Source organism: Ascaphus truei, chromosome 5 (genome assembly GCF_040206685.1).
Source record: "Ascaphus truei isolate aAscTru1 chromosome 5, aAscTru1.hap1, whole genome shotgun sequence".
Taxonomy (NCBI): domain Eukaryota; kingdom Metazoa; phylum Chordata; class Amphibia; order Anura; family Ascaphidae; genus Ascaphus; species Ascaphus truei.
The window spans coordinates 3,763,263-3,784,574 of NC_134487.1; the positions used below are offsets into that span (position 1 = coordinate 3,763,263).

A 21,312-nucleotide genomic window follows, 5' to 3' on the forward strand; every position below is an offset into this window, starting at 1 on the left:
AGTCAACATAGACAAATCGGAAGCCCTAAATATCTCCCTCCCTCCCCAGACGTGGAAACTTATCCAAGCCCACTACAAATACAAGTGGAGCTCCACCTATATAAAATATCTGGGGGTCAAAATTTCAAACTCGTATAACTCCCTTTATCAACACAATTACCCCCCCTTATTTGACCAGATTAAAAAGGACTTGGAAACGTGGAAAAAAGTGTCCATAAAAATGAACGTCCTCCCACGGTTACTATATTACTTCCAAACCCTCCCCATCGTTGTGCCACGCCCGGCTCTAAAGAACATCCAGTCCTTAATGCTCCAATTCATTTGGAACGATAAGAGACCTAGGGTCCCAAGGTCAGTGATGCTCTCATCAAGAGCAAGAGGAGGCATGGGGGTCCCCGACTTAGTCAGATATTACCTCGCAGCACAACTGAAGCAGGCTGTAGTTTGGAATTGCGACCCAGCCTCGGCCTGTTGGCTCGCAGTAGAGTCACATTACGCACAGCCTCACTCCATCCAAGTGGCACTCTGGACCACAGGAGGGAGAGGGAGTGGGCCACAGAGGTTTGGCCTCGGAGCAATGAGATGCACGTGGGACGCATGGCTCAAAAGCAAAGGGAAGTATGGTCTACTAGCTTCCCCCTCCCAGCTCACCCCACTCTTTGGGAACCCCAACTTCCCGCCAGGGTGTTCCACAAGACAATTTCACCAATTCCAGGGTCACAACATTAGGATGGTTGCCGATCTACTGCAGAAGGGAGAGATCCTAACTTTTCAGGCATTAAAGAACAAATTCCAGATCCAAGACCTTCATCTATTTAAATATTTACAACTTAGGCACTTCCTACACTCACTGTCTCCAACCTCCAAATTCCCCCCGCTGACCCGATTTGAAACCCTATGTCTCAAAGACATATACCAGAGAGGCTTGATATCACAGATATACAAAAGCACGGAACCGACGTCAGACCCCCCCGAAACACCGCTATATGCAAAAATGGTCGGACGAACTAGGTCTCCCAATAGACCTGGAAGACTGGGAGGACATTTGGGAGCAAGCCCCTAAAACCTCAATTTGTACAACGATACAAGAAAACATCTATAAAGTTATATTCCAGTGGTACCTGACCCCGGCTAGGCTGAGCCAGGTCTACCCCGGCACACCGGACCTGTGCTGGAGGGGATGTGGTCAAAGGGGAGACATGGCCCACATTTGGTGGTCATGTCCGGAGATCCAGAAGTTCTGGACCAAGATCCAGACACTTATCTACGAGATCACTGGAATCCCTCTCCCCCTGGACCCCCTGACCATGGTGCTGAGCAAACCCATAGATGACCTCCCCCCACCAATGTCCCGGCTGATCAGGGCCATGCTGACAGCGGCCAGATGCTCTATAGCGGCAGCCTGGAAACAGCTTAAGGCCCCCTCGAGAACCACAGTAGTGAGAAGGGTTAACGAGGTCATGACTATGGAGAAGCTTACGGCCATGCTCCAAAAGAAAATGCCCCAGTTCTGGAACACATGGGACCCCTGGATCGAGAGATAAACCCCCAAAAAGTCAAAGCACCTAGGTCTAGCAGCCACCCCCAAACAATTAGAGAGCTACACCGGGACACCTCTGGGCAAGCCCACATACCCCCCTCCTCCTCTTTCCCCCCCCCCCTCCCATGTTTGTCTCCTCCTCCCCCCCTCCTCTTCCCCGTACTCTTTTCCCTACTGAAAAAGGAAAACTGTTATTGGTCCTTCTCTGGAAATAATGAGCACAAACGTTGTGGGCCCACGACACTACTGTATGTAAATTTATCTGTGAATGTGACCAATAAAAAAATTGTTACAAAAAAAAGACAGTGGGGTTTAAGGTTCCCAGACAAGAACCTTTCAGACAAAAAGGGTATTTTGTCACTATATATATATATATATATATAGATAGATAGATATAGATAGATAGAATATATATAGATCATACTTTACCAACAACAAGGATGGCATATATATAATTTGTGTGTGTGTGTGTGTGTTATTTTGCATGTTACTGTGTGAAGAAAAGTCCAAATAAAGCATCAATAACAGTTGAAACACATAAATAAAGTCTAAAATATCTGTCAATCATCTATATACTGTATATATCAATAATCTGTCAATGATGTATCTATCAATCATCTATTTCTCTATCTATTATCTATCTACAGTATCTAGCAAACATCTGTCCATCTTCTGTGTGTGTCTGTGTGTCTGTATGTATCTGTGTATTTCTGTGTGTGTGACTGTATCTATCTGTGTGTGTCTGTGTATATATCTGTGTGTGTGACTGTATCTATCTGTATGTAACTGTGTATATCTGTGTGTATCTGTGTATCGATCTGTGTGTGTATCTTGTATCTGTCTATCTATCTGTGTATCTATATGTGTGTGTGTATCTGTGTATCTTGTATCTGTGTGTGTGTCTATCTCTGTGTGTGTATCTTGTCTGTGTATCTCTGTGTGTGACTGTATCTGTTTATCGATCTGTGTGTGTATCTGTCTATCTATCTGTGTATCTATCTGTGTGTGTATCTTGTATCTGTCTGTGTGTATCTGTGTATCTATCTCTGTGTGTGTATCTTGTATCTGTTTATCGATCTGTGTGTGTATCTGTCTATCTATCTGTGTATCTATCTGTGTGTGTATCTTGTATCTGTGTTTCTATCTGTGTGTGTATCTGTGTATCGATCTGTGTATCTATCTGTGTGTGTATCTTGTATCTGTCTGTGTGTATCTGTGTATGTATCTCTGTGTGTGTCTTGTATCTGTGTTTCTATCTGTGTGTGTATCTGTGTATGTATCTCTGTGTGTGTATCTTGTATCTGTGTTTCTATCTGTGTGTGTATGTGTGTATCGATCTGTGTGTGAAATCTCTCTCTCTCTCTCTGATCTATCCGTATGTACAATACTGTATCTCTCGCTCTTTAGCCATCTCCTTACCCTTATATACAGTCACAGGAGCTTGATAAGGGACCGGGGGGTCCGAAACGTCACTTCCTTTTTTCTGTATTTGACCACTTATGCTGCTTGATGCATTAAAACTTGTTTATATCATTGTAGACGGATGCTCACAGAGGTATGCAAGGGAGACTGGTTATGGTGAAATTAAATAAGGCTTTTATTGTGCCTGTTTCCTTAACATCAGGAAACCATCCAAACAAGGGGTAAACAAAGCTTCTATTCACTTGGGAGTATTTCTAGTGAAATACTATGCAGTCCACAACTCCCTTTAGATAAGCATGTCTCCCAGCCCCAAACATATAGCATGAAATGAACAGATATAATAAAGTCTTATAAATTAAAGTCTTATCTGTTCCTTGTGGTTTGGAGGGAAAATCTTCTCTGTCCCTGGTTGCTACCTTTCCCTCAGGTTTTGTCAGCATTCAGGTTTAGAAGTTTCCCCTGTGTCTTGAAAGCAGCACTGCTGTTTCTTCTGGCAGGGCTCAAGACAAGTGTCCCCATGCTCAGTCTCACAAGTTGTGTGAGATTCAGGCACAAACTCCCTTCCTGTCTCAAAAGACAGGCTTTTCTAAGCAATCTAATCAGGCAGGTGGTGTTTGTTAATTGACTACCAGCAGTTAACCACCACACTGCTGGATTAGAGGCACATTACCTGAACAGGGATAACTCCCCTGTTACAATCATACAGAGAGTGCTTTTTTGATGTTGGTAGTATATACAGTCACGGTGATATTGTATTCACTGCACTTACAATAACTTCCCTCAGCAGCCATAAACACGCGTGTATCTTCCCATTCCCGTGTATCTCCAGCCCACGGTAAGCGGGATGTGTAGTACTGAGACATTTAGGCAATTTTTAGACTTTTCATGTGAATGACAAATTTAGGGTATTTTGCAAAACTTCACAATTTTAGGTAAAGAAAAATACTCCTGTTACTCCGGTGTCAGCTCCTTGCGACCTTGAGCAAGTCACTTTATTACCTCTTGGTACCTCGCTTACTAAAATTACATAGTTACATAGTTACATAGTAGATGAGGTCGAAAAAAGACGTACGTCCATCAAGTTCAACCTATGCTAAATTTAGACAACAGATACTTTATTCTATATCTATACTTACTTATTGATCCAGAGGAAGGCAAACAAAAAACCCCATTAAGGGGAAAAATAAATTCCTTCCTGACTCCAAGAATTGGCAATCGGATTAATCCCTGGATCAACATCCTTCCCATGTATACTTATTTGGTATATCCCTGTATACCTTTCCCATCTAAAAAGATGTCCAACCTTTTTTTGAACAAATCTATTGTATCTGCCATTACAGTCCCCATGGGTAATGAATTCCACATTTTAACTGCCCTTACTGTAAAGAACCTTTTCCTTTGTTGCTGGTGAAATCTCCTTTCCTCCAATCTTAAGGGATGCCCCGAGTCCTTTGTACTGCCCGTGGGATGAATTAGATTGTAAGCACTGCAGGGCAGAGACGAGTCCATGTGCTGCACTTCATATTATTATTATTGCTATATTATTATAGGGAGGCCCCTCTGTATAGAGTACAATTTATAGTAATAAATGTCTATTTATTTCAACGTTTACACGACACAGAAACCCTTTAAAAAATGTGTCCAGAGAGATTCTCTCCCTCATGTTCCCTCCTGAAGCTCAGTACCGCTGCTCTTTAACTGGAACGTCCTCCGATTCGTATACAGTGTGAGACGTAACGGTGCTTTTACTCACCAGCTGAAATATCTTCATCCTTACAGCCGCCGGGGAGAGAGCATGGGGGAGAGAGAGCAGGGGAGAGAGCAGGGGGGAGAGAGAGCAGGGGAGAGAGAGAGCAGGGGAGAGAGAGAGCAGGGGAGAGAGAGAGCAGGGGAGAGAGAGCAGGGGAGAGAGAGCAGGGGAGAGAGAGCGAGGGGAGAGAGCAGGGGGGAGAGAGCAGGGGGGAGAGAGCGAGGGGAGAGAGGGAGGTAGGAGGGAGACAGAGGAGAGAGCAGGGGCGAGAGAGAGTAAAGGAGAGGGAGAGAGCAGGGAGGAAGAGAGCAGGGGAGGAGAGAGAACGCTAGTGATAGCGAGAGTGCAGGTGATAAAGAGCTAAAAGACAGCTGGAGAGCGAGAGAGCGAGAGAGCAGGAGTTGTGTTGTGTGCCCAGGGGACAGGAATTGTTCTAATATAAGTGTATGATTGTGTAAGAGAGACAGGACATGGCAATAAGTGACCCTTTAACCAGGCTCTGGGGGGAGATGAGGGCGGCTTCGGGACGGCTGAGTGACCCTTTAACCAGGCTGGGGGAGAGATGAGGGCGGCTTCGGGACGGCTGAGTGACCCTATAACCAGGCTCTGGGGGAGAGATGAGGGCGGCTTCGGGACGGCTGAGTGACCCTATAACCAGGCTCTGGGGGAGAGATGAGGGCGGCTTCGGGACGACTGAGTGACCCTATAACCAGGCTCTGGGGGAGAGATGAGGGCGGCTTCGGGACGGCTGAGTGACCCTATAACCAGGCTCTGGGGTACAGTTTTTTGCTGACTCTTTACGAGCAGGTTAGGTCAGTGGGAAACAGATTAACCCTGTGTGGGGCGGTCCGGAGGCCGGTCCAGGTTATCTGAGCTCAGACACACGTGTTGTCACGGGAGACAAGGCTATTTACACCTTTTTACCGGGATAATACATTGAGCTAAACAAGGTAAAGAAAATACCTTGCATGCTCGCTGGGCCTTTTTTTTATTACTTAAGCTTTTATTGATCGTTTTTCAAGAGTAAGGGGAGGGGGGTACATAAAAGAAATGGGGGGGGGAGGGGAGAACATTGGTACATATAATCTGGAAATATCACGTTTGGGGAGGGATTAGGAAAGAGGGGTTCAGCATTTGTACATATATAATATAGTGAGCACCAGTTTAGATACAACGTAAATCACACCGCTCATGGTATTTTAGTCTAGATACGGGGATATACCTGCACGTCGGAACCAAGGGGCCCAAGTCTCCGAGAATTGCGAGGTGGGGCCACCCAGATACGCTGAAAGTTTTTCCATATAGACTATACGCCAGATTTTGTTGTTTATTTGATTTAAAGATGGGGGGGGGGGTAGATTGTTTCCAGTTCTTGGCCATTGTGCACCTAGTGGCATTTACAATTTGAGAGATAGCTTTGGCTACCTTTCTGTTTTTGTTGGCCATTGGTTTTCCCAGCAATATATACAGAGGACCATGTGGGAGAGTGATCCCCAGGACCTTATTTATAAGGGCAAACACTTCCCTCCATAATATCTGGATTTTAGGGCAGGACCAAAATATACTCAGTATATTCCCCATTTCACCATCACTGCGCCAACACAGTGGGGAGACACCTGGGAGAAAAGAGTGTAACCTAGTAGGGGTCATATACCATCTGAATGTTAGTTTGTATATGTTCTCCTTGGTCACAACGCATGATGAGTTCTTGGAGGCGGACTCCCATATATCTTTCCATATATCGAGATCTAAATTAGTAGTCAGATCTTTTCCCCAAGAAATCATATATTTATCAGGGGATTGGTTACTTTTAATAGGGATCAGATTATGGTACATCGTGGAAGTAATGCCCTTTGTAAAGGATTGGTGTAGATACCAATCTTCGTATAAAGTTAGATCGTGGGACTGACTTGGTTTGTAGATAGATTGGATATAGTGTCTGACCTGGAGAAATCTGAAAAATTCAGAGGAGGGAATATCAAGATGGCGACTGCCCAGCAAGGGAGCACCATGCGTGAAAGAAGCGGAATTAAGATGGCGGCTATGTTTGATGTTGCACCGCGCGGTGCGGAGAATCCAAAATGGCGGTTCGCGCCAAGCCTGAGAAGCGCACGTGCTGTGTGTTCAGCGGAGGTACCAGATGCAGAGTTGCCCTTTGCCAGTAGGCTATGGAATGGCGCGAAACCCATAGCTGCGCCCTTTTTGTCCTGCATGGATCCTCTGGGTTCACCAGAGGGAGCAGCCAGTGAGGACATTGTGTTTACCTGGGAGACTGCAACTAAAGTGCCAGATTATCAGACGGTGATCACGACACAAGTCAAACCTGTAGTGTGTATGGGCTGCAGGGGGATCCAAAATGGCGTTTCCCGCCGGCCTGGGAGACTGCAGGGACTGTGTGCAAGAAAAGTATTTGCAGGGACTTGGCCGGGCCTGGCGGCGCGAAAGTCAGAGAGAGGGGTCACTGCACGAGCCAATCAGAGCAAGCTACCCTCAGTGAAGAAGGAGCCAGATGTGAGCTTCCCCACCTTCAGTTGCACAGAGCTGGCGAGCGAGAGAGACTGAATTGTCGAGTTCCCAAGCTGAGACGTGCAACTATCGAGAGAACTATGGCTGACTTTAATATACACCTACCAGCTTCCAGGAGGCCTCCTGGTCGTGGAGGTGGGGGGTAGAGAAGTTTTCCGGTGCGTGTTTCTGCAATGCAGGTTACCGGGAGGAGAGATCAGCACGACGACCAGATGCCCTCAGTGCGGAATCCACCACCTGTGGCCTGTGGAGCCGTTCTACCTGTCGCTGCCCCGCCGGATGGCTCTACAGCGATGTTGGCTGCAGTAGATCAGCCTAAGATTGAAATGGAGAAGGTGACGGACCCAGGAGAGTGGGGATCACTGTTAATGGTGGTGCCAGAGAAGGACCGAGGCGCGGTTTCTGTCCGCAGCGAGAGCCTGGAGCCCCGCTGTCGCTCCCCTGCGGAGATACCCTTGCCGTCTTCGTTTTTGTCGGACGACGAGAATGGGAGCAGCTCATCGGTGGTGATGTGCCTACCGGCGGACCACTACAGCGGTGCTGCAACCACAGAAGACTTACTTACCTGTGACATCGGGCCGTTGAGCATTGAGATTCCCCGACAGCAAGCGCTGGTGCGGCCTGAACCACGAAAGAGTCCCACGGCCGTGGCGACTCCCAGTGTGTCGGAGGAGCAACCCGAGAGGCGGCAGGAAGAAGGGAAGGCCACCGCCAGCCAGCGGAGTGGCCACGATGGAGGAGGCCGTACAGGAGGCCCAGACTGAGACCTACGCCCTGAAAAGAGATGACTCTGAACTTCCGGCACCGCGTCCAGTAGAGGAGGAACTTCCGGTGCGGGACCTGTACCGGGACGACGCGACCTCGTGAGAGGATGATATACTTTCCTGTTCCACCAGCGGAGCCGACCGGAAGTCGTCGCCATCTGTCCAGACGTGTACCCGTCCGTCCAGAGAAGACCGGGAGAGGTACCTGAAGGCCTTAGTAGGCCGGGGTCAGAGAAGAAAGGGTGAGCCAGCTACACCCAAAACTCCCACCGGTCGCAGCATAGCCCGACTTTGAGACTCTTATCGGGACATTGACACTTCCCCACCCCCACTGCCCAGTGCCACGGTTCCTGCCCTTGCCACGTCTCTCGGAGTCCCGATCCAGCCAAGGGGAGTCTGTGGAGTCACGGGGTACGTCTGTCGAAAGGCCTGATTCAACAAAGGACTGGGGTGATTGGGTGACATCTGATGAGGGATCGGGGAGGGAAGTGGTGCCTTATGTAAAGCCTCCAGTGATGAATCCGACTGTTTTTATACATGTGGTGCGGGGGAGAGCTAAACGGTATGGTACACACACACATTCCAGTGCAACCTCGGGGGTTTCTTCAGGTGGAGACACAGAGGGGTCCGTGTCTGCATTAGCGGTGAGGGAGCCTAGCACCAAATGGTGGGCACCATTATTCGAGGGTTATTCGGCATTTCTGGACCACACAAGGTTTATATTGATGAGGGGGGACATAGTAGATCATTGGTGGGATCTGGGCAACTACTCTATTGAGGAAGCCAAAGATGAACTTGTCAGGAGATGGGACAAAATTAAGAAGGGTTTAGTAATTCCGAAAGGACCTTCTATTTTATTTGATGAGATTGCGCCGGAGGAACCCTTGTCCTGAGTACTGACCGGCAAGGCTGGGAATAGACAATTGAGAAGGGTGAGCTGGGCAGAGAGAGCCATAGTTGCCCGCTATAAACAATCTCATGGATTTGAGTATCCATATGTTCCTGAACCCATAACGCAGGAAATAGAGGATCGAAGGGAGACCTGGCCATGGGAAGCTGTTTATTACTTGAGCTCCAAGACGAGCCATTCTGCTTTCAGGACAGAGGAAAAGATCTGTTATTTAATGAGGATATGGAGGGTAGGTAGAAACACTTTCATGTACAAGGTGGTGTACCGTCCAGAGAACGGGCCTCCTAAATCGTACTTCGTAACCATAATAGACCATAATGGGAGAGAGGTCACGAAACCTGACCCTAGACATTATTATTGAGGTGGATTCTCCAGTAGGGAGTAATCCTAGTCATTAGGGTGGTCTTTTGTCTGAGATGGTATATTGTACAGTAATGCACTTATACTGTTGAATAAACTGTTATGTTATGTTATGCAGGTTGTTATCAGAAGGAAGGCTCAGCAAATTTAGGACCAAGTGGGGGCCATTGGTTTCCACCTGAGGGAGAGTGTAGCCCTGGGTAATTTTGGGGCTATAGATCTTTCTCCTCCTGTGCAATAATCCCTGGTAAAGGCAGGTTTGCCAGGAGTAATTATGGGTTTTTCCCCACACACATCTTTGCTGTGCAGTAAAGCACGCGGCCTTATGCATAATGATGTATACCAATTATAAGCTGGGTTACGATATATGTGCTGTACACCACTGATCTTAATCAGGGCCGCCAACAGTGGGGGAGAAAGGGTACTGGCGTCCCCTGCCCCGTGTGTCAGGGGGACCCGGCCGCCCGGGCCCCCCGCGCGGCCGGGCGCCTGTTAATTAAAAAAAAAAAGAAATCACTGCAAAAAAAATCGCGGTGTCTCCCTGTGGTAGCGCCGGAAGTAGTCTGGGTTAAGCTTCCGGCACGCCGGCGTCAGAGGGAGCCCCGTTTCGCGTGGGACCTGCATCGCGAGACAGGTGCTTCATGGCCTGTGTCAACTGCTCTGACCCCCCCCCCCATCGGGCCAGCATCAGCCCCACTCCCGCAGCACACTGGTGCGCGCGTGAGCAGTGGCGTGATCCCTGCAGTGGGGCTGGCGGCAACTGCTGTGACCAGCCTCCGGGCCCCCTGCTGCACCGCCACACCCCCCCCCCCCGCTGCACCGCCACCCCTCCCCCCGCATGACAGGGCTGTCCCGTCACCCCCCGCAGCCGCTAGACAACCCACGCAGCCGCAGGAAACCCCCGTGGGTTATTTTTTTTATATTTATTTTAAACACCCCCAAAAATCAGACTTACCAGCAGGGGAGGGGGGGGGGGGTGCGGCGTGAGGGTGCTTGTGGGTGGTGGCGGCGGTACTGGGGGTGGGGGAACAATGCTGCGGGTGGGGGGAGGCGGCAGTACGGGGGTTTCCTGCGGCTGCGTGGGTTGTCTAGAGGCTGCGGGGGGTGACGGGACAGCCCTGTCATGCGGGGGGAGGGGTGGCGGTGCAGAGGGGGTGTGTGGAGGTGCAGCATGGGGCCCGGAGGCTGGTCACAGCAGTTGCCGCCAGCCCCGCTGCAGGGATCACGCCACTGCTCACGCGCGCACCAGTGTGCTGCGCGGGTGGGGCTGATGCTGGCCCGATGGGGGGGGGTCAGAGCAGTTGACACCGGCCATGAAGCACCTGTCTCGCGATGCAGGTCCCACGTGAAACAACATGTTTAGTGCTTGCGGGCGGAGGCGCGCTTCCGCTCGGCACTGAGCCCCTACAGCCGCAATGAGAGCGGCTTTAGTAGGGGCTCGCCTACACTTCTGCGCGCTTGCGGAAGCGCAGGTCTTAGGGAACTTTTACATTTCCCCGCTTGCTGGCGCGCAGGTCCGGTCACGTGAGCGGTTCGCCGAATGAGGGTGAACCAGCTCCGTGACGTCACTGGCCCGCCCGCCGACACGCCCCCGACGCACCCCTGCCTCCGCACGCCAGCAGGAACCCTGGCCGAGGCCTTATGTGTCTGGCCAGGGTGAGCATCGGGGCTTGAGGTGTTTGCAGAGCAAGAAAAATTGAATTTGCCGCCTCCAAGCGCGTCACGTAAGCGGTTCACCTAATGAGGGCGAACCAGCTCAGTGCCGTTGTGGCCGCGCCCCCAGATGAGCGTGCACCTAGCCACAAATTGCACGGCCGAGCAGGGCGCAGCGCTCGTGTGCCAGCACGCCACGCTCCCTCCCAGGCTTTGAGAGTTTGAGTTTGGCATTTGTGACGGAGGCGTGGCCACGCCCCCGCCGGAGGTTCAGCCAATGAGGGCGAACCAGCCGCGGGACGTCATGGCCACGCCCCCGCAAACCTACCGCGACACCCCCTCCCGTCACAAACTTTCTCTCTCCCCTCAGACCGCAGATCGCGGACTAGTGCTGTGCATGCGCCGCCCCCCCGCCGGGCGCGTGTCACAGTGCTGACTGGGGACTCAGCCTAAAGCCGCGCTGATTACAGATGCAGGGGGTATATATATATATATATATATATATATATATATATATATATAGAATGTCAATAGGGGAGTGTCCTGTCTTTTATTTTTTCCATTTTATTTCCTACTGAGTGCGAATAGCCGAGCTGTTATGAACACTGTGATGTCAGTAGGTTTCTATGCCTTTATTCACTAGAAAAGCATCAGAACGTCTTATAGCTCAGTGGTTATGCTCCAGGCCATTAGCAGAGTGGACCAGGGTTCAATTCCTGGCTGGGATGTTTATTTTTTTTCATTTTATTTTCTACTGAGTGTGAATAGCCGTGCGGCTATTTGCACTCAACTGTGAATATCCACTGCCGACGAAGGGGCCAAGCACAGAGTTGCGGCGGTTGCAGTCATCTGGGACCAGACGGCTGGACAACGTGATATCTGGATGCTATGTGTTGGAGGCGTCTGACCCTTTGTGAAGTTGTTGCCTGTCACCGCCGTGACCGGAAGGTATTATTACATCAAGTGCACCAACACCGGTAAACAGGCGCTGATCCCGCCCTAGGCTAAACTCTTTAGCGAGTGGCTAAATATCTGAGCCTATACCATCACATTAATATATATGGACACGGTGTGTGGGGCACGCGGTGAGGGACGGAGACGTTACTCCTGATGAGAGTGGCCGAGCCACTAAGGTTACGCGTTAAGGTTATACCGTTAGAGTATAAGTGTACATGTTGTGTTATTGCTACCGTGCATTATTATTAGTAAAACCAGTTACAATCATATGGTGTTGTATGTTTCTTGCCCAGGGGAATCTTACATCACGGGGATCCTGGGTAAGTGGAGGCGCTGCGCTATGTAAATGTGTAAGTATTACCCCAGGCTCCCAGCTAGCGGAGGCTCAGATCTCCCGGAGCCGCAGGTGTGGTACAGCGACCAGTAGTTCCTTTGGGAGGGTTCAGAAAAAGGGCTACATATATTTATGATTATTCCTATCCCATCTATATATATAGTTTCAACCAGTTGTCTTAAATCAGTACTAGTGCTGTGACTGGGGCTTATATCCCGAGCACGAGGCCTGATAAATACCATCCATTCAGGAAATACTGTATAAGCTCAGTTTGATTTATGATTATATTGTTCTATCTTCCATTATTCATGTTGTGCTCCCCTCATTGTCTGTTTCTGTGTCACTGCTGGTTGTGTGTTTGTAACTGTGTGTTTAGACTTGTGATGTTTCCTGTTGGCTTTTGTCAGAATAAACCTGTTTATTTAATCCCTTACTCTGCCTTATGCTGTGATCCTCTGACGTCTGCTTTCCCGTGACGATAACATCCTCCTATTGCACAATGTAGCTCCTCCCTATAACGCCTCTTTGTGATGACACAGAGTAACGTGGTACTTAGGGATTTCTTCATTATATTTACAGCTCTCATCTGCTGGAATTGCTCATTACCCCGTGGGGACAGTACCACTCACCACCACTAGAGGGCACCCAAGGACCATACTTTGTGCAGCTCTGACGCATTTATTTGGGATCAGCTAAATACAAGTGAGTAAATCTGTATTTCAATAACAAATAATAATAACTTTATTTATATCGCACTTTTCTACCAATGGGACTCACAGATTCACAGTTACAAAAAGGGGAAAAGAATAAAACATTAAGGTTATAAACGAGACCAGACACAAGGAAAGATACAGTACAGGATGGGGCGGTACTGTCGCTATTAAATGCCGGACAGGATGTGGGTCACTAATTAAATTCCTGGGTAAACAGGTAGGCCCTGAGCCTGTTATTATAGATTCCCAGAGGGGGGCCTCTCGCGCTGTACGACGCAGACTGTTCCAGAGAGTGGGAGCAGCTTGGCTAACAGCCCGGGCGCCAGAGGAAGTCACGGGGATTCTGGGAACTGTTAGGAGTCCTTCACCTGCCGAGTGAAGTGAGCGAATGGGAGTGTAGGGAACTAGAAGCTCAGATAGCTGGGACCGTGGTCGTGCTTCAAATGTCAATAAGCCAATCCTGTAACACAGTGGCCATTGTACAGGCAGCCAGTGCGGAGAGCGGAGAACAGGCGCCCTGTGGTAGGAGCGGGACTGGTTAGTTACCAACCCGGCCTCAGCATTCTGCACCAGGTGCAGGCGGCGCAGCTCTGTTTACTGGAAGCCCCAGGTAGAGAGCATTGCAGTAGTCCAGGCGTGAGGACACAAAAGGCATGGACAAGCCTAGCAAGATCCTCTGGGGGGGACCAAGTGCCTAATCCTGGCTATGTTCCTTAGGTGGAAGAAAGAAGATTTGATCACGACTGACACCTGATGTTTAAGGGTCAAGTCAACGTCAAGGACAACACCAAGATTCCGCACGCGGACAGAGTTTAGCAGCTGGGAGCTCCCAAGCTTAAGGCCGGTGTGTGACCGAGCTGCAATCTTGTTGTCTTCCGATGGTGAGCGTCCACCACAAGCACTTCTGTCTTCTCAGGATTCAACCTCAACCAACTGGCCCTCATCCACTGTAGGAGCTCAGATAAACATCTATTGAAGACTGTGAATGGGTTCTTAGTTCCTGGTGCAAAGGACAAGAAGAGTTGAGGGTCATCTGCATAGCAGTGATAACCCAGGCCAGGCCGTCTGATTATTTCACTTGTGTAGACTGCGAACAACATAGGAGATAGGATAGAACCCTGTGGAGCTCCCTGTGACAGGGGCATTGGTGCAGAGGAGGACACTCCCGAAGATACCCTCTGTGACCAGCCAGTGAGGAAAGATCTGAATCAGCTGAGAACTGGGCCACCCAGTCTACAGAAATCCTTCACATGCTCCATTAAGATCCCATGGTCCACGGTGTCAAATGCTGCAGAGCGGTCAAGGAGTACTAAGATGTAACAGGCACCTCTGTCTCTCGCCATCAGGAGATAATAAAGCAGATGAACGAGAGCTGTGTCAGTACTGTGCCGTCTTCTGAATCCCGACTGGAATGGGTCAAAAAGTTCATGGCTTGATAGACAGGTTTCCTGTTTGGTTGCCACCACTTTCTCAATAACCTGCCCTAGGAAAGGAAGGTTTGATGCAGGCCGGTAACTCACCGTGTAATCCGGCTACAATGAAGGCTTTTGTAGAAGAGGTCTGATGATGACTTCCTTCAGCAGTTCTGGAAATATCCCACCTGCAAAGAGCACAGAACTATTTTGGCAAACACTGGGCCGATTACATCAACTCAGCCTAAGCGAAGGCGTGTTGGGACTGGGTCCAAATCACATGATGGGAACTCTGACATCTTACTAGTAATTGGGTGAAAAGATGAAAAAACGGAGCACAACCACGCAAAGACAAACATACACCTTGATAAAGCGCTTTTTTAGGGTGAAACGCGTAGGTGGTGTGTTTTTTAATCTCTTGGTCCATTAGACTACAATATTTTTCTTATTGGTGTCGACTCGTGATTGTTTCTTTTTTTAGTGTTTTTTGAGACGCAAACACAAGGTACCGACTTTGTGCACTTTTTATTTTATCGTCCTGCACTATGCCTCTAAAACTGTGATAGGTGCGACGTACATGTGAGTGCTGGGTTTGTCTCACTAGGAATATTTTCCTTCGTTATTACTGTACAATACTATATATGCCTATTAATACGTCCTTAAACAGTCCGGACTACATATATAAATTAAATACTGCTATTTATGCATGTGAGCAGTCCACAGCTTGGGCACCATTTAAATCTTGAACCTCTACACTAGTAATTGGGTACTGGTATTTTGTGATGTGGTCAATCAGTTTCAGCTTCTTCTCAACCCTGCGAGACTTCCGCTGGCGCCAATCCAGCCGGCGATCCTCCTTCTTAAACCAAGGGGTGTGGTGATGTGAGGTGGGGGGTCGTATGCGAGCAGGAGCGCCCGTACCCACTGCGGCGCCTAAATCTCTATCGTAGTAATGGACAACAGTACTGAGAATGGAGACGGGCGAATTTCTGGGGCGGATTTTTTGGATCTGCCGCGGATGGGCCGGTTCCTTTTGGTCCACGGATTTCTGCGGATCAATCTCAAAAAGGGCGTTTCGGCGTTTCCGGATATTTTTTTTTATCATCGACAAATAAATCCGCGGATTCCGCAATCCGCGGCTGGATTTTAAGAATCCTATTCTATCCAATGGGGCTTTTTTATCCGCACAGATTGAAACGGGCACAATCCGCCGACGTGTCTTACATCGCGGAACGGAGTGCGAATGGAAAGTGCGGGAGATTCCACGGAATGGATTGTGACAGTTTCGCCCGTCGCTAATGGAGATCCACGGCGGCACTTAATATGTCGGAGAAATCCACGTTTTCTCTCTCCCCCCATTCCTCCCTCCTAAGTTCATACGTATGGGTATTTTATTACCGTAACATTTTTTGTGTGTGTTGCCAAAGTAATACATTGAAAAAGTAAATAGTAAGGGACACAGTTGGGTGACGCATGGAAAGATGAAGGTGTCTCTGTGACGTCTGTCACTGCATGTCTCTGTGACGTCCGTCACTGCGTGTCTCTGTGACGTCTGTCACTGCGTGCCTCTGTGACGTCTGTCACTGCGTGTCTCTGTGACGTCTGTCACTGCGTGTCTCTGTGACGTCTGTCACTGCGTGTCTCTGTGACGTCTGTCACTGCGTGTCTCTGTGACGTCTGTCACTGCGTGTCTCTGTGAAGTCTGTCACTGCGTGTCTCTGTGACGTCTGTCACTGCGTGTCTCTGTGACGTCTGTCACTGCGTGTCTCTGTGACGTCTGTCACTGCGTGTCTCTGTGACGTCTGTCACTGCGTGTCTCTGTGACGTCTGTCACTACGTGTGTAGCCCCCTGTAAACAGCATGGGCTATAACATCTTCCTACTACTGTGGTAAGTCCTGTTAATGACAGGCCCCAGTAGTAATCATGGGTTTTCCCCCCTTGTAAGGCCTGCCTGATTGATAGATACAAGCCTGACTCTGCTGTAGGCCTGATGCAGAGGGGAGGTTCTGTTGATGTCATGAGGGGCGGGGCTGACCGAACTTAGTTGCAGTTCCTGTGTGCTCTCAGTTCTGTTAGTGTTGGAGTGTCTGACTGGACAGTCAGATGGTGTGAGCTAGATCCTAGGTTCCAGAGGAGTAGGGCCTAGTAAGTTATAGGTGGACCAGTGCCCCTCACCCTGCTTAGGGGGTGAGGGAAGAGCTAGCCCCACCCTGAGCGCCCTGGGCTGAGGGTGGAGGCAGGGAGCAAAGACCCCCCTTCAGACCATCCTGAGGAGAACTATTTGGAGGGAAGGAGAGGAGAAGGAGACAGATCCTGTACACTGTGAAGGAAGTGTTTTACTGTGTACTATTGCTGCTGTGTGCTGCTCTAATAAGCTGTGAGTACAATAAAGACCCTGTGGCTTTTACCAAAGACTGTGTGATTTGGAGCATTCACCCCTGGACCAGGGAGGTTCTTCTATACGGGTCCTCTACCATATCCCTGGGAGCTATAGAAGATGGAGGCACTGCACCACCACTAAGATACCATGGAGGCCAATACCCCAGAAGTATGGTCCTGTCTCCCCCCATAACACCGCGGGAAGCTCAGGCCCTCCTGTTCCACACAGGCATGCACCACCACTATGCATGTAATCTGCCCTCACGCACCCCAGACACCGCAGATGAGTCTGGGGGGGGAAGAATATGGGTTACATTTGGAGGCGAGCTGCTGAGATGCCAGAACAGGTCAGGCTTACAGCGAGGCGGAACGGGAAGAGTGAGATGCACTCTCCGTGCATGTGCTGGAGAAGGAAGGGTGCAATTGTACACCGAGGGTAGTCAGGGGAGGGTAGACTCTCGCACAGTACGCCCTGGGCGCCCTTAGGAGGTGGCGTAGGAGGGGTGAATAGCTATAGCTGTTCGAGTCCCTTGAGGCAGATAGCGTGAGGCAACTGGGGGGGTCAGCCTGTTAACTAGTCCAGGGACCATGGCCCAGGGCCCGCACTATGAGTGGCCAAAAGTAGGAGACGCCCGTACCTAGGGAGATGCCCGGTACACTAGCTATCACCCACACAAACGCACCACAGAGCACTTGCACCGTAGACACCGAGTACAGTGCATGGAGGAGAGGAGTTCCGCTGAGCCTGGGGTAAAGCCACCTCATATTAGTGGGATACAGAAACAGAATGCAGAGCACACGAGTGGAGGTCAGTCAGTGTCTAGGTACGAGATACCCAGTAGACACTGAGAATAGGACACATGTACATTTGGAGGGCTCATCCAAGATGGCGTCCGCCCCTACATGTGCTCCGCGGAGCAAGAGAGCCGATCTAAAATGGCGGTTCCCGCCAATCCTGGAGCAAGCACGTGAATCGTGCAAAGAGACAGTGAGAAAAATGTGGCGGGAAATGTGCAAGAGTCTGGCGCCAAACCCAGATTCCTTGCAAGAGGAGCGGCGCGAAAGCCAAAAGCCCACCCACCTGTGTCGTGTCTGGTCAGAAAGGCAGGCCACGTCACACCGACGGAGAGAAGGCCCCGCCTCTGGATTCCACCAGAGGGAGGAGGCCCCAGGAGAGCCAATCAGGAGAGTCCTCCCGAGCGAAGGGAGGGACCGGAAGCCTGAGCGAAGAGCTTCACTTTTGTCTGGCATTCGAGGAGCAAGGAGCTGAAACACTGAGCTGTTGCAACTCTGAGCGAACCATGACCGAGATGAATACTGCGATCTTCCAAGTACCAGGCGGCTTGCTGGTAATAGAGATCGCGGAGCAAGAATACCTGAGGTGCCTGTGCGTCCACTGCGGGGTACCCGGCGAGGTACCCAGCACCAAGGCACGATGCTTCCAGTGTGGCATGTTCTACTTGTGGCCTACCGAGCCGGGGCCACTGACCGAGACCCCACGGGATGCCTCTCCGGGAACGATAGCGGAGGTGGCGGAAAGCACAGAGAGAACGGCCCTGGTTCCCCGTTACAAGCAGGCGGGAAGAACCCAGGCCCGACCGGCTGTCGAGCCAAAAGAGCCGTCGACGGAGAAGAGCGCAACCGCAGTGGAGGTACTGGAGCCCGCCAGCTTCTTACCTATACCCACTGGTTGTATCGCAGAAGAACCCGGTGACTCCCGAGCGGAGGATCCGATCGTGATATCCTCAGAGGAAGAGGCTGGTGTACCATCGGTGGTGATGCGCCTACCGGCGAACCACCCACGCGGCATCAAGGAGGAGCAGATGAGCGCGGACACCGTCCGACAGCAAGCGCTGGTGCGACCGGAGGCTCGTAGCAGTCCCACGGCTGTGGTGACTCCCAATGCGGAGGAGATGGCGATCGAGACGACCCTAGAGGAGCCCGATATCATCAAACAGCAGCGGAACGGTAAGGAGACTCCACCACCCCCTTACTCCCGCAAAGCGAAGAACGCAACCAAGGAGGACGAGAAGGAGAGGCTTGCGGCCTACTTGTCCGGCCGTGCACCGGATGCTCCGCCACCGCCCATGCCGGTCCTCGACGCACTTCCGGTGCGTGACCACGGAGCGGATGGAGATTCTGCGGGCACCCCTGATTACGTCGTTTCCGGTTCCACCGGAAAGAGAAGGCCGGGAGCGCTGTTCTCCTCCCGAAGCATAGATACGGCCCACGCACTGGCTACCCTAAGGAGTCGAGGCCCCTCCAGAGAAGCCAGAAGCATGGCAGAGAGCGCGTCTAAGAAAGCGTCCATTGGTCGCGGAATTGCCCGCTTGCTGGACATTGAGTTGGACGTTCCCCCAGCCCCAGCCCATAGCTCCATTGCCCCGGCCACTGCCCCGTCACGAGTGGTGCCACCGGGACCTACTAGGGATAAGTTATGTAAATACCCCAAATACTCCAAGGACTTGCGGGATTGGGAAGTGAGCGATGAGGGGTCTGATGGGGAGATACCATATTCAAATGTTATACCTGTATCTAACCCTGTGCCGTTTTCTCCTGCAGCTAGAGGGAGGGCCCGTGGGTCCCACACTCCAGTAGAGGCTGGGCCTACCAGCAAAGTGGTTCATAAGATGAACCCTACCAGGTATTTTAATGCCAAAGGGAAGAAGAGATTGCTCGCGATCTACTGATGCGGGTACGTCTGGTGTATCATCACAGGTAGAGTCTGATGTAGAACGCCCTAGTCAGGCCGCAGAGTACGAACACCGCGACAAGTGGTGGGCACCTCTATTCACCGGATACCACGAGGGGATGGACCGTACGCGGTACCTATTAATTAAGAATAATATTATTGACCATTGGTGGGCGGCTGGTTCTTTCACTCAACAAGAGGTGGAGGATGAATTAGATCATAGGTACCGGGAGATAGAGCAGAAACTTGTTGTACCCCGAGGCCCCAGTATCTTATATGATGAAGTAGCTCCGGAAGAGCCTGTGTTTTGGGTACTGCCAAGCAGGGCGGGGCACCGCAAGCTCACCAAACTGAGTAGAGCTGACAGGGCCATAGTGGCTAGATACCGGCAGTCGCACGGGTATGAGTATTCCTATGTGCCTGAGCCTATCATGAGGGAAATAGAAGAGAACCGAGATAGTTGGCTCAGGGAGGCAGTTCAGGAATATCTCCGGATCAAGTTTGGTCAAGGGGGTTACCATAATGAAGACAAGATAAGTGAATTGGTCCGCATATGGAGCATAGGTAGATGTATCTACATGCATGGTGTAAGCTATCGGCCAGAGCATGGGTCGGTCCAATCTTTCGCTGTGACGATCACGGATCATAATGGCAGGAGAGTGAGGAAGCCAGATCCCAAACATTATCACTAGGTTCTCCATGTTGGGAGTAACTGGTACTCAGTTGTCTAATACTACTACCTCCTAAAATGTTATGATAAAATGTGTAACCTGTGTTTGTTCCCCAGGTTGTTCACTGCAGGATGGTACTGCCAAGCTAGGTCCAAGTGGGGACCATTGGATTCCACCATAGGGAGAGTGTAGCCCCCTGTAAACAGCATGGGCTATAACATCTTCCTACTACTGTGGTAAGTCCTGTTAATGACAGGCCCCAGTAGTAATCATGGGTTTTCCCCCCTTGTAAGGCCTGCCTGATTGATAGATACAAGCCTGACTCTGCTGTAGGCCTGATGCAGAGGTTAGGTTCTGTGATGTCATGAGGGGCGGGGCTGACCGAACTTAGTTGCAGTTCCTGTGTGCTCTCAGTTCTGTTAGTGTTGGAGTGTCTGACTGGACAGTCAGACGGTGTGAGCTAGATCATAGGTTCCAGAGGAGTAGGGCCTAGTGAGTTATAGGTGGACCAGTGCCCCTCACCCTGCTTAGGGGGTGAGGGAAGCGCTAGCCCCACCCTGAGCACACTGGGCTGAGGGTGGAGGCAGGGAGCAAAGACCCCCCTTCAGACCATCCTGAGGAGCACTATTTGGAGGGAAGGAGAGGAGAAGGAGACAGATCCTGTACACTGTGAAGGAAGTGTTTTGCTGTGTACTATTGCTGCTGTGTGCTGCTCTAATAAGCTGTGAGTACAATAAAGACCCTGTGGCTTTTACCAAAGACTGTGTGATTTGGAGCATTCACCCCTGGACCAGGGAGGTTCTTCTATACGGGTCCTCTACCATATCCCTGGGAGCTATAGAAGATGGAGGCGCTGCACCACCACTAAGATACCATGGAGGCCAATACCCCAGAAGCCCGGTCCTGTCTCTCCCCATAACACCGCGGGAAGCTCAGGCCCTCCTGTTCCACGCAGGTATGCACCACCACTACGCATGTAATCTGCCCTCACGCACCCTAGACACCACCGATGAGTCTGGGGGGGAACAAGGGTTACACGTGTCTCTCTGACGTCTGTCACTTTGTGTCTCTGTGACGTCTGTCACTGCGTGTCTCTCTGACGTCTGTCACTTTGTGTCTCTGTGACGTCTGTCACTGCGTGTCTCTGTGACGTCTGTCACTGCGTGTCTCTGTGACGTCTGTCACTGCTTGTCTCTGTGACGTCTGTCACTGCGTGTCTCTGTGATGT

At 50.7% G+C, this 21,312-nt stretch overlaps 1 protein-coding gene across 1 annotated transcript in view; it reads right to left on the reverse strand.

Moving 5' to 3' along the window:
- MIOX (myo-inositol oxygenase) overlaps positions 1 to 5,167 on the reverse strand; it is a 97,725-nt gene extending 92,558 nt beyond the window's left edge. The window contains exons 1-2 of the mRNA XM_075599250.1: positions 4,821 to 5,167; positions 4,716 to 4,786 (exon numbers count right to left, since the gene is read on the reverse strand). Coding sequence (XP_075455365.1) covers positions 4,716 to 4,733 — 18 coding nt within the window. The 5' untranslated portion in view covers positions 4,734 to 4,786; positions 4,821 to 5,167. The remainder of the gene's footprint in view (positions 1 to 4,715; positions 4,787 to 4,820) is intronic.
- Positions 5,168 to 21,312: the final 16,145 nt, after the last annotated feature.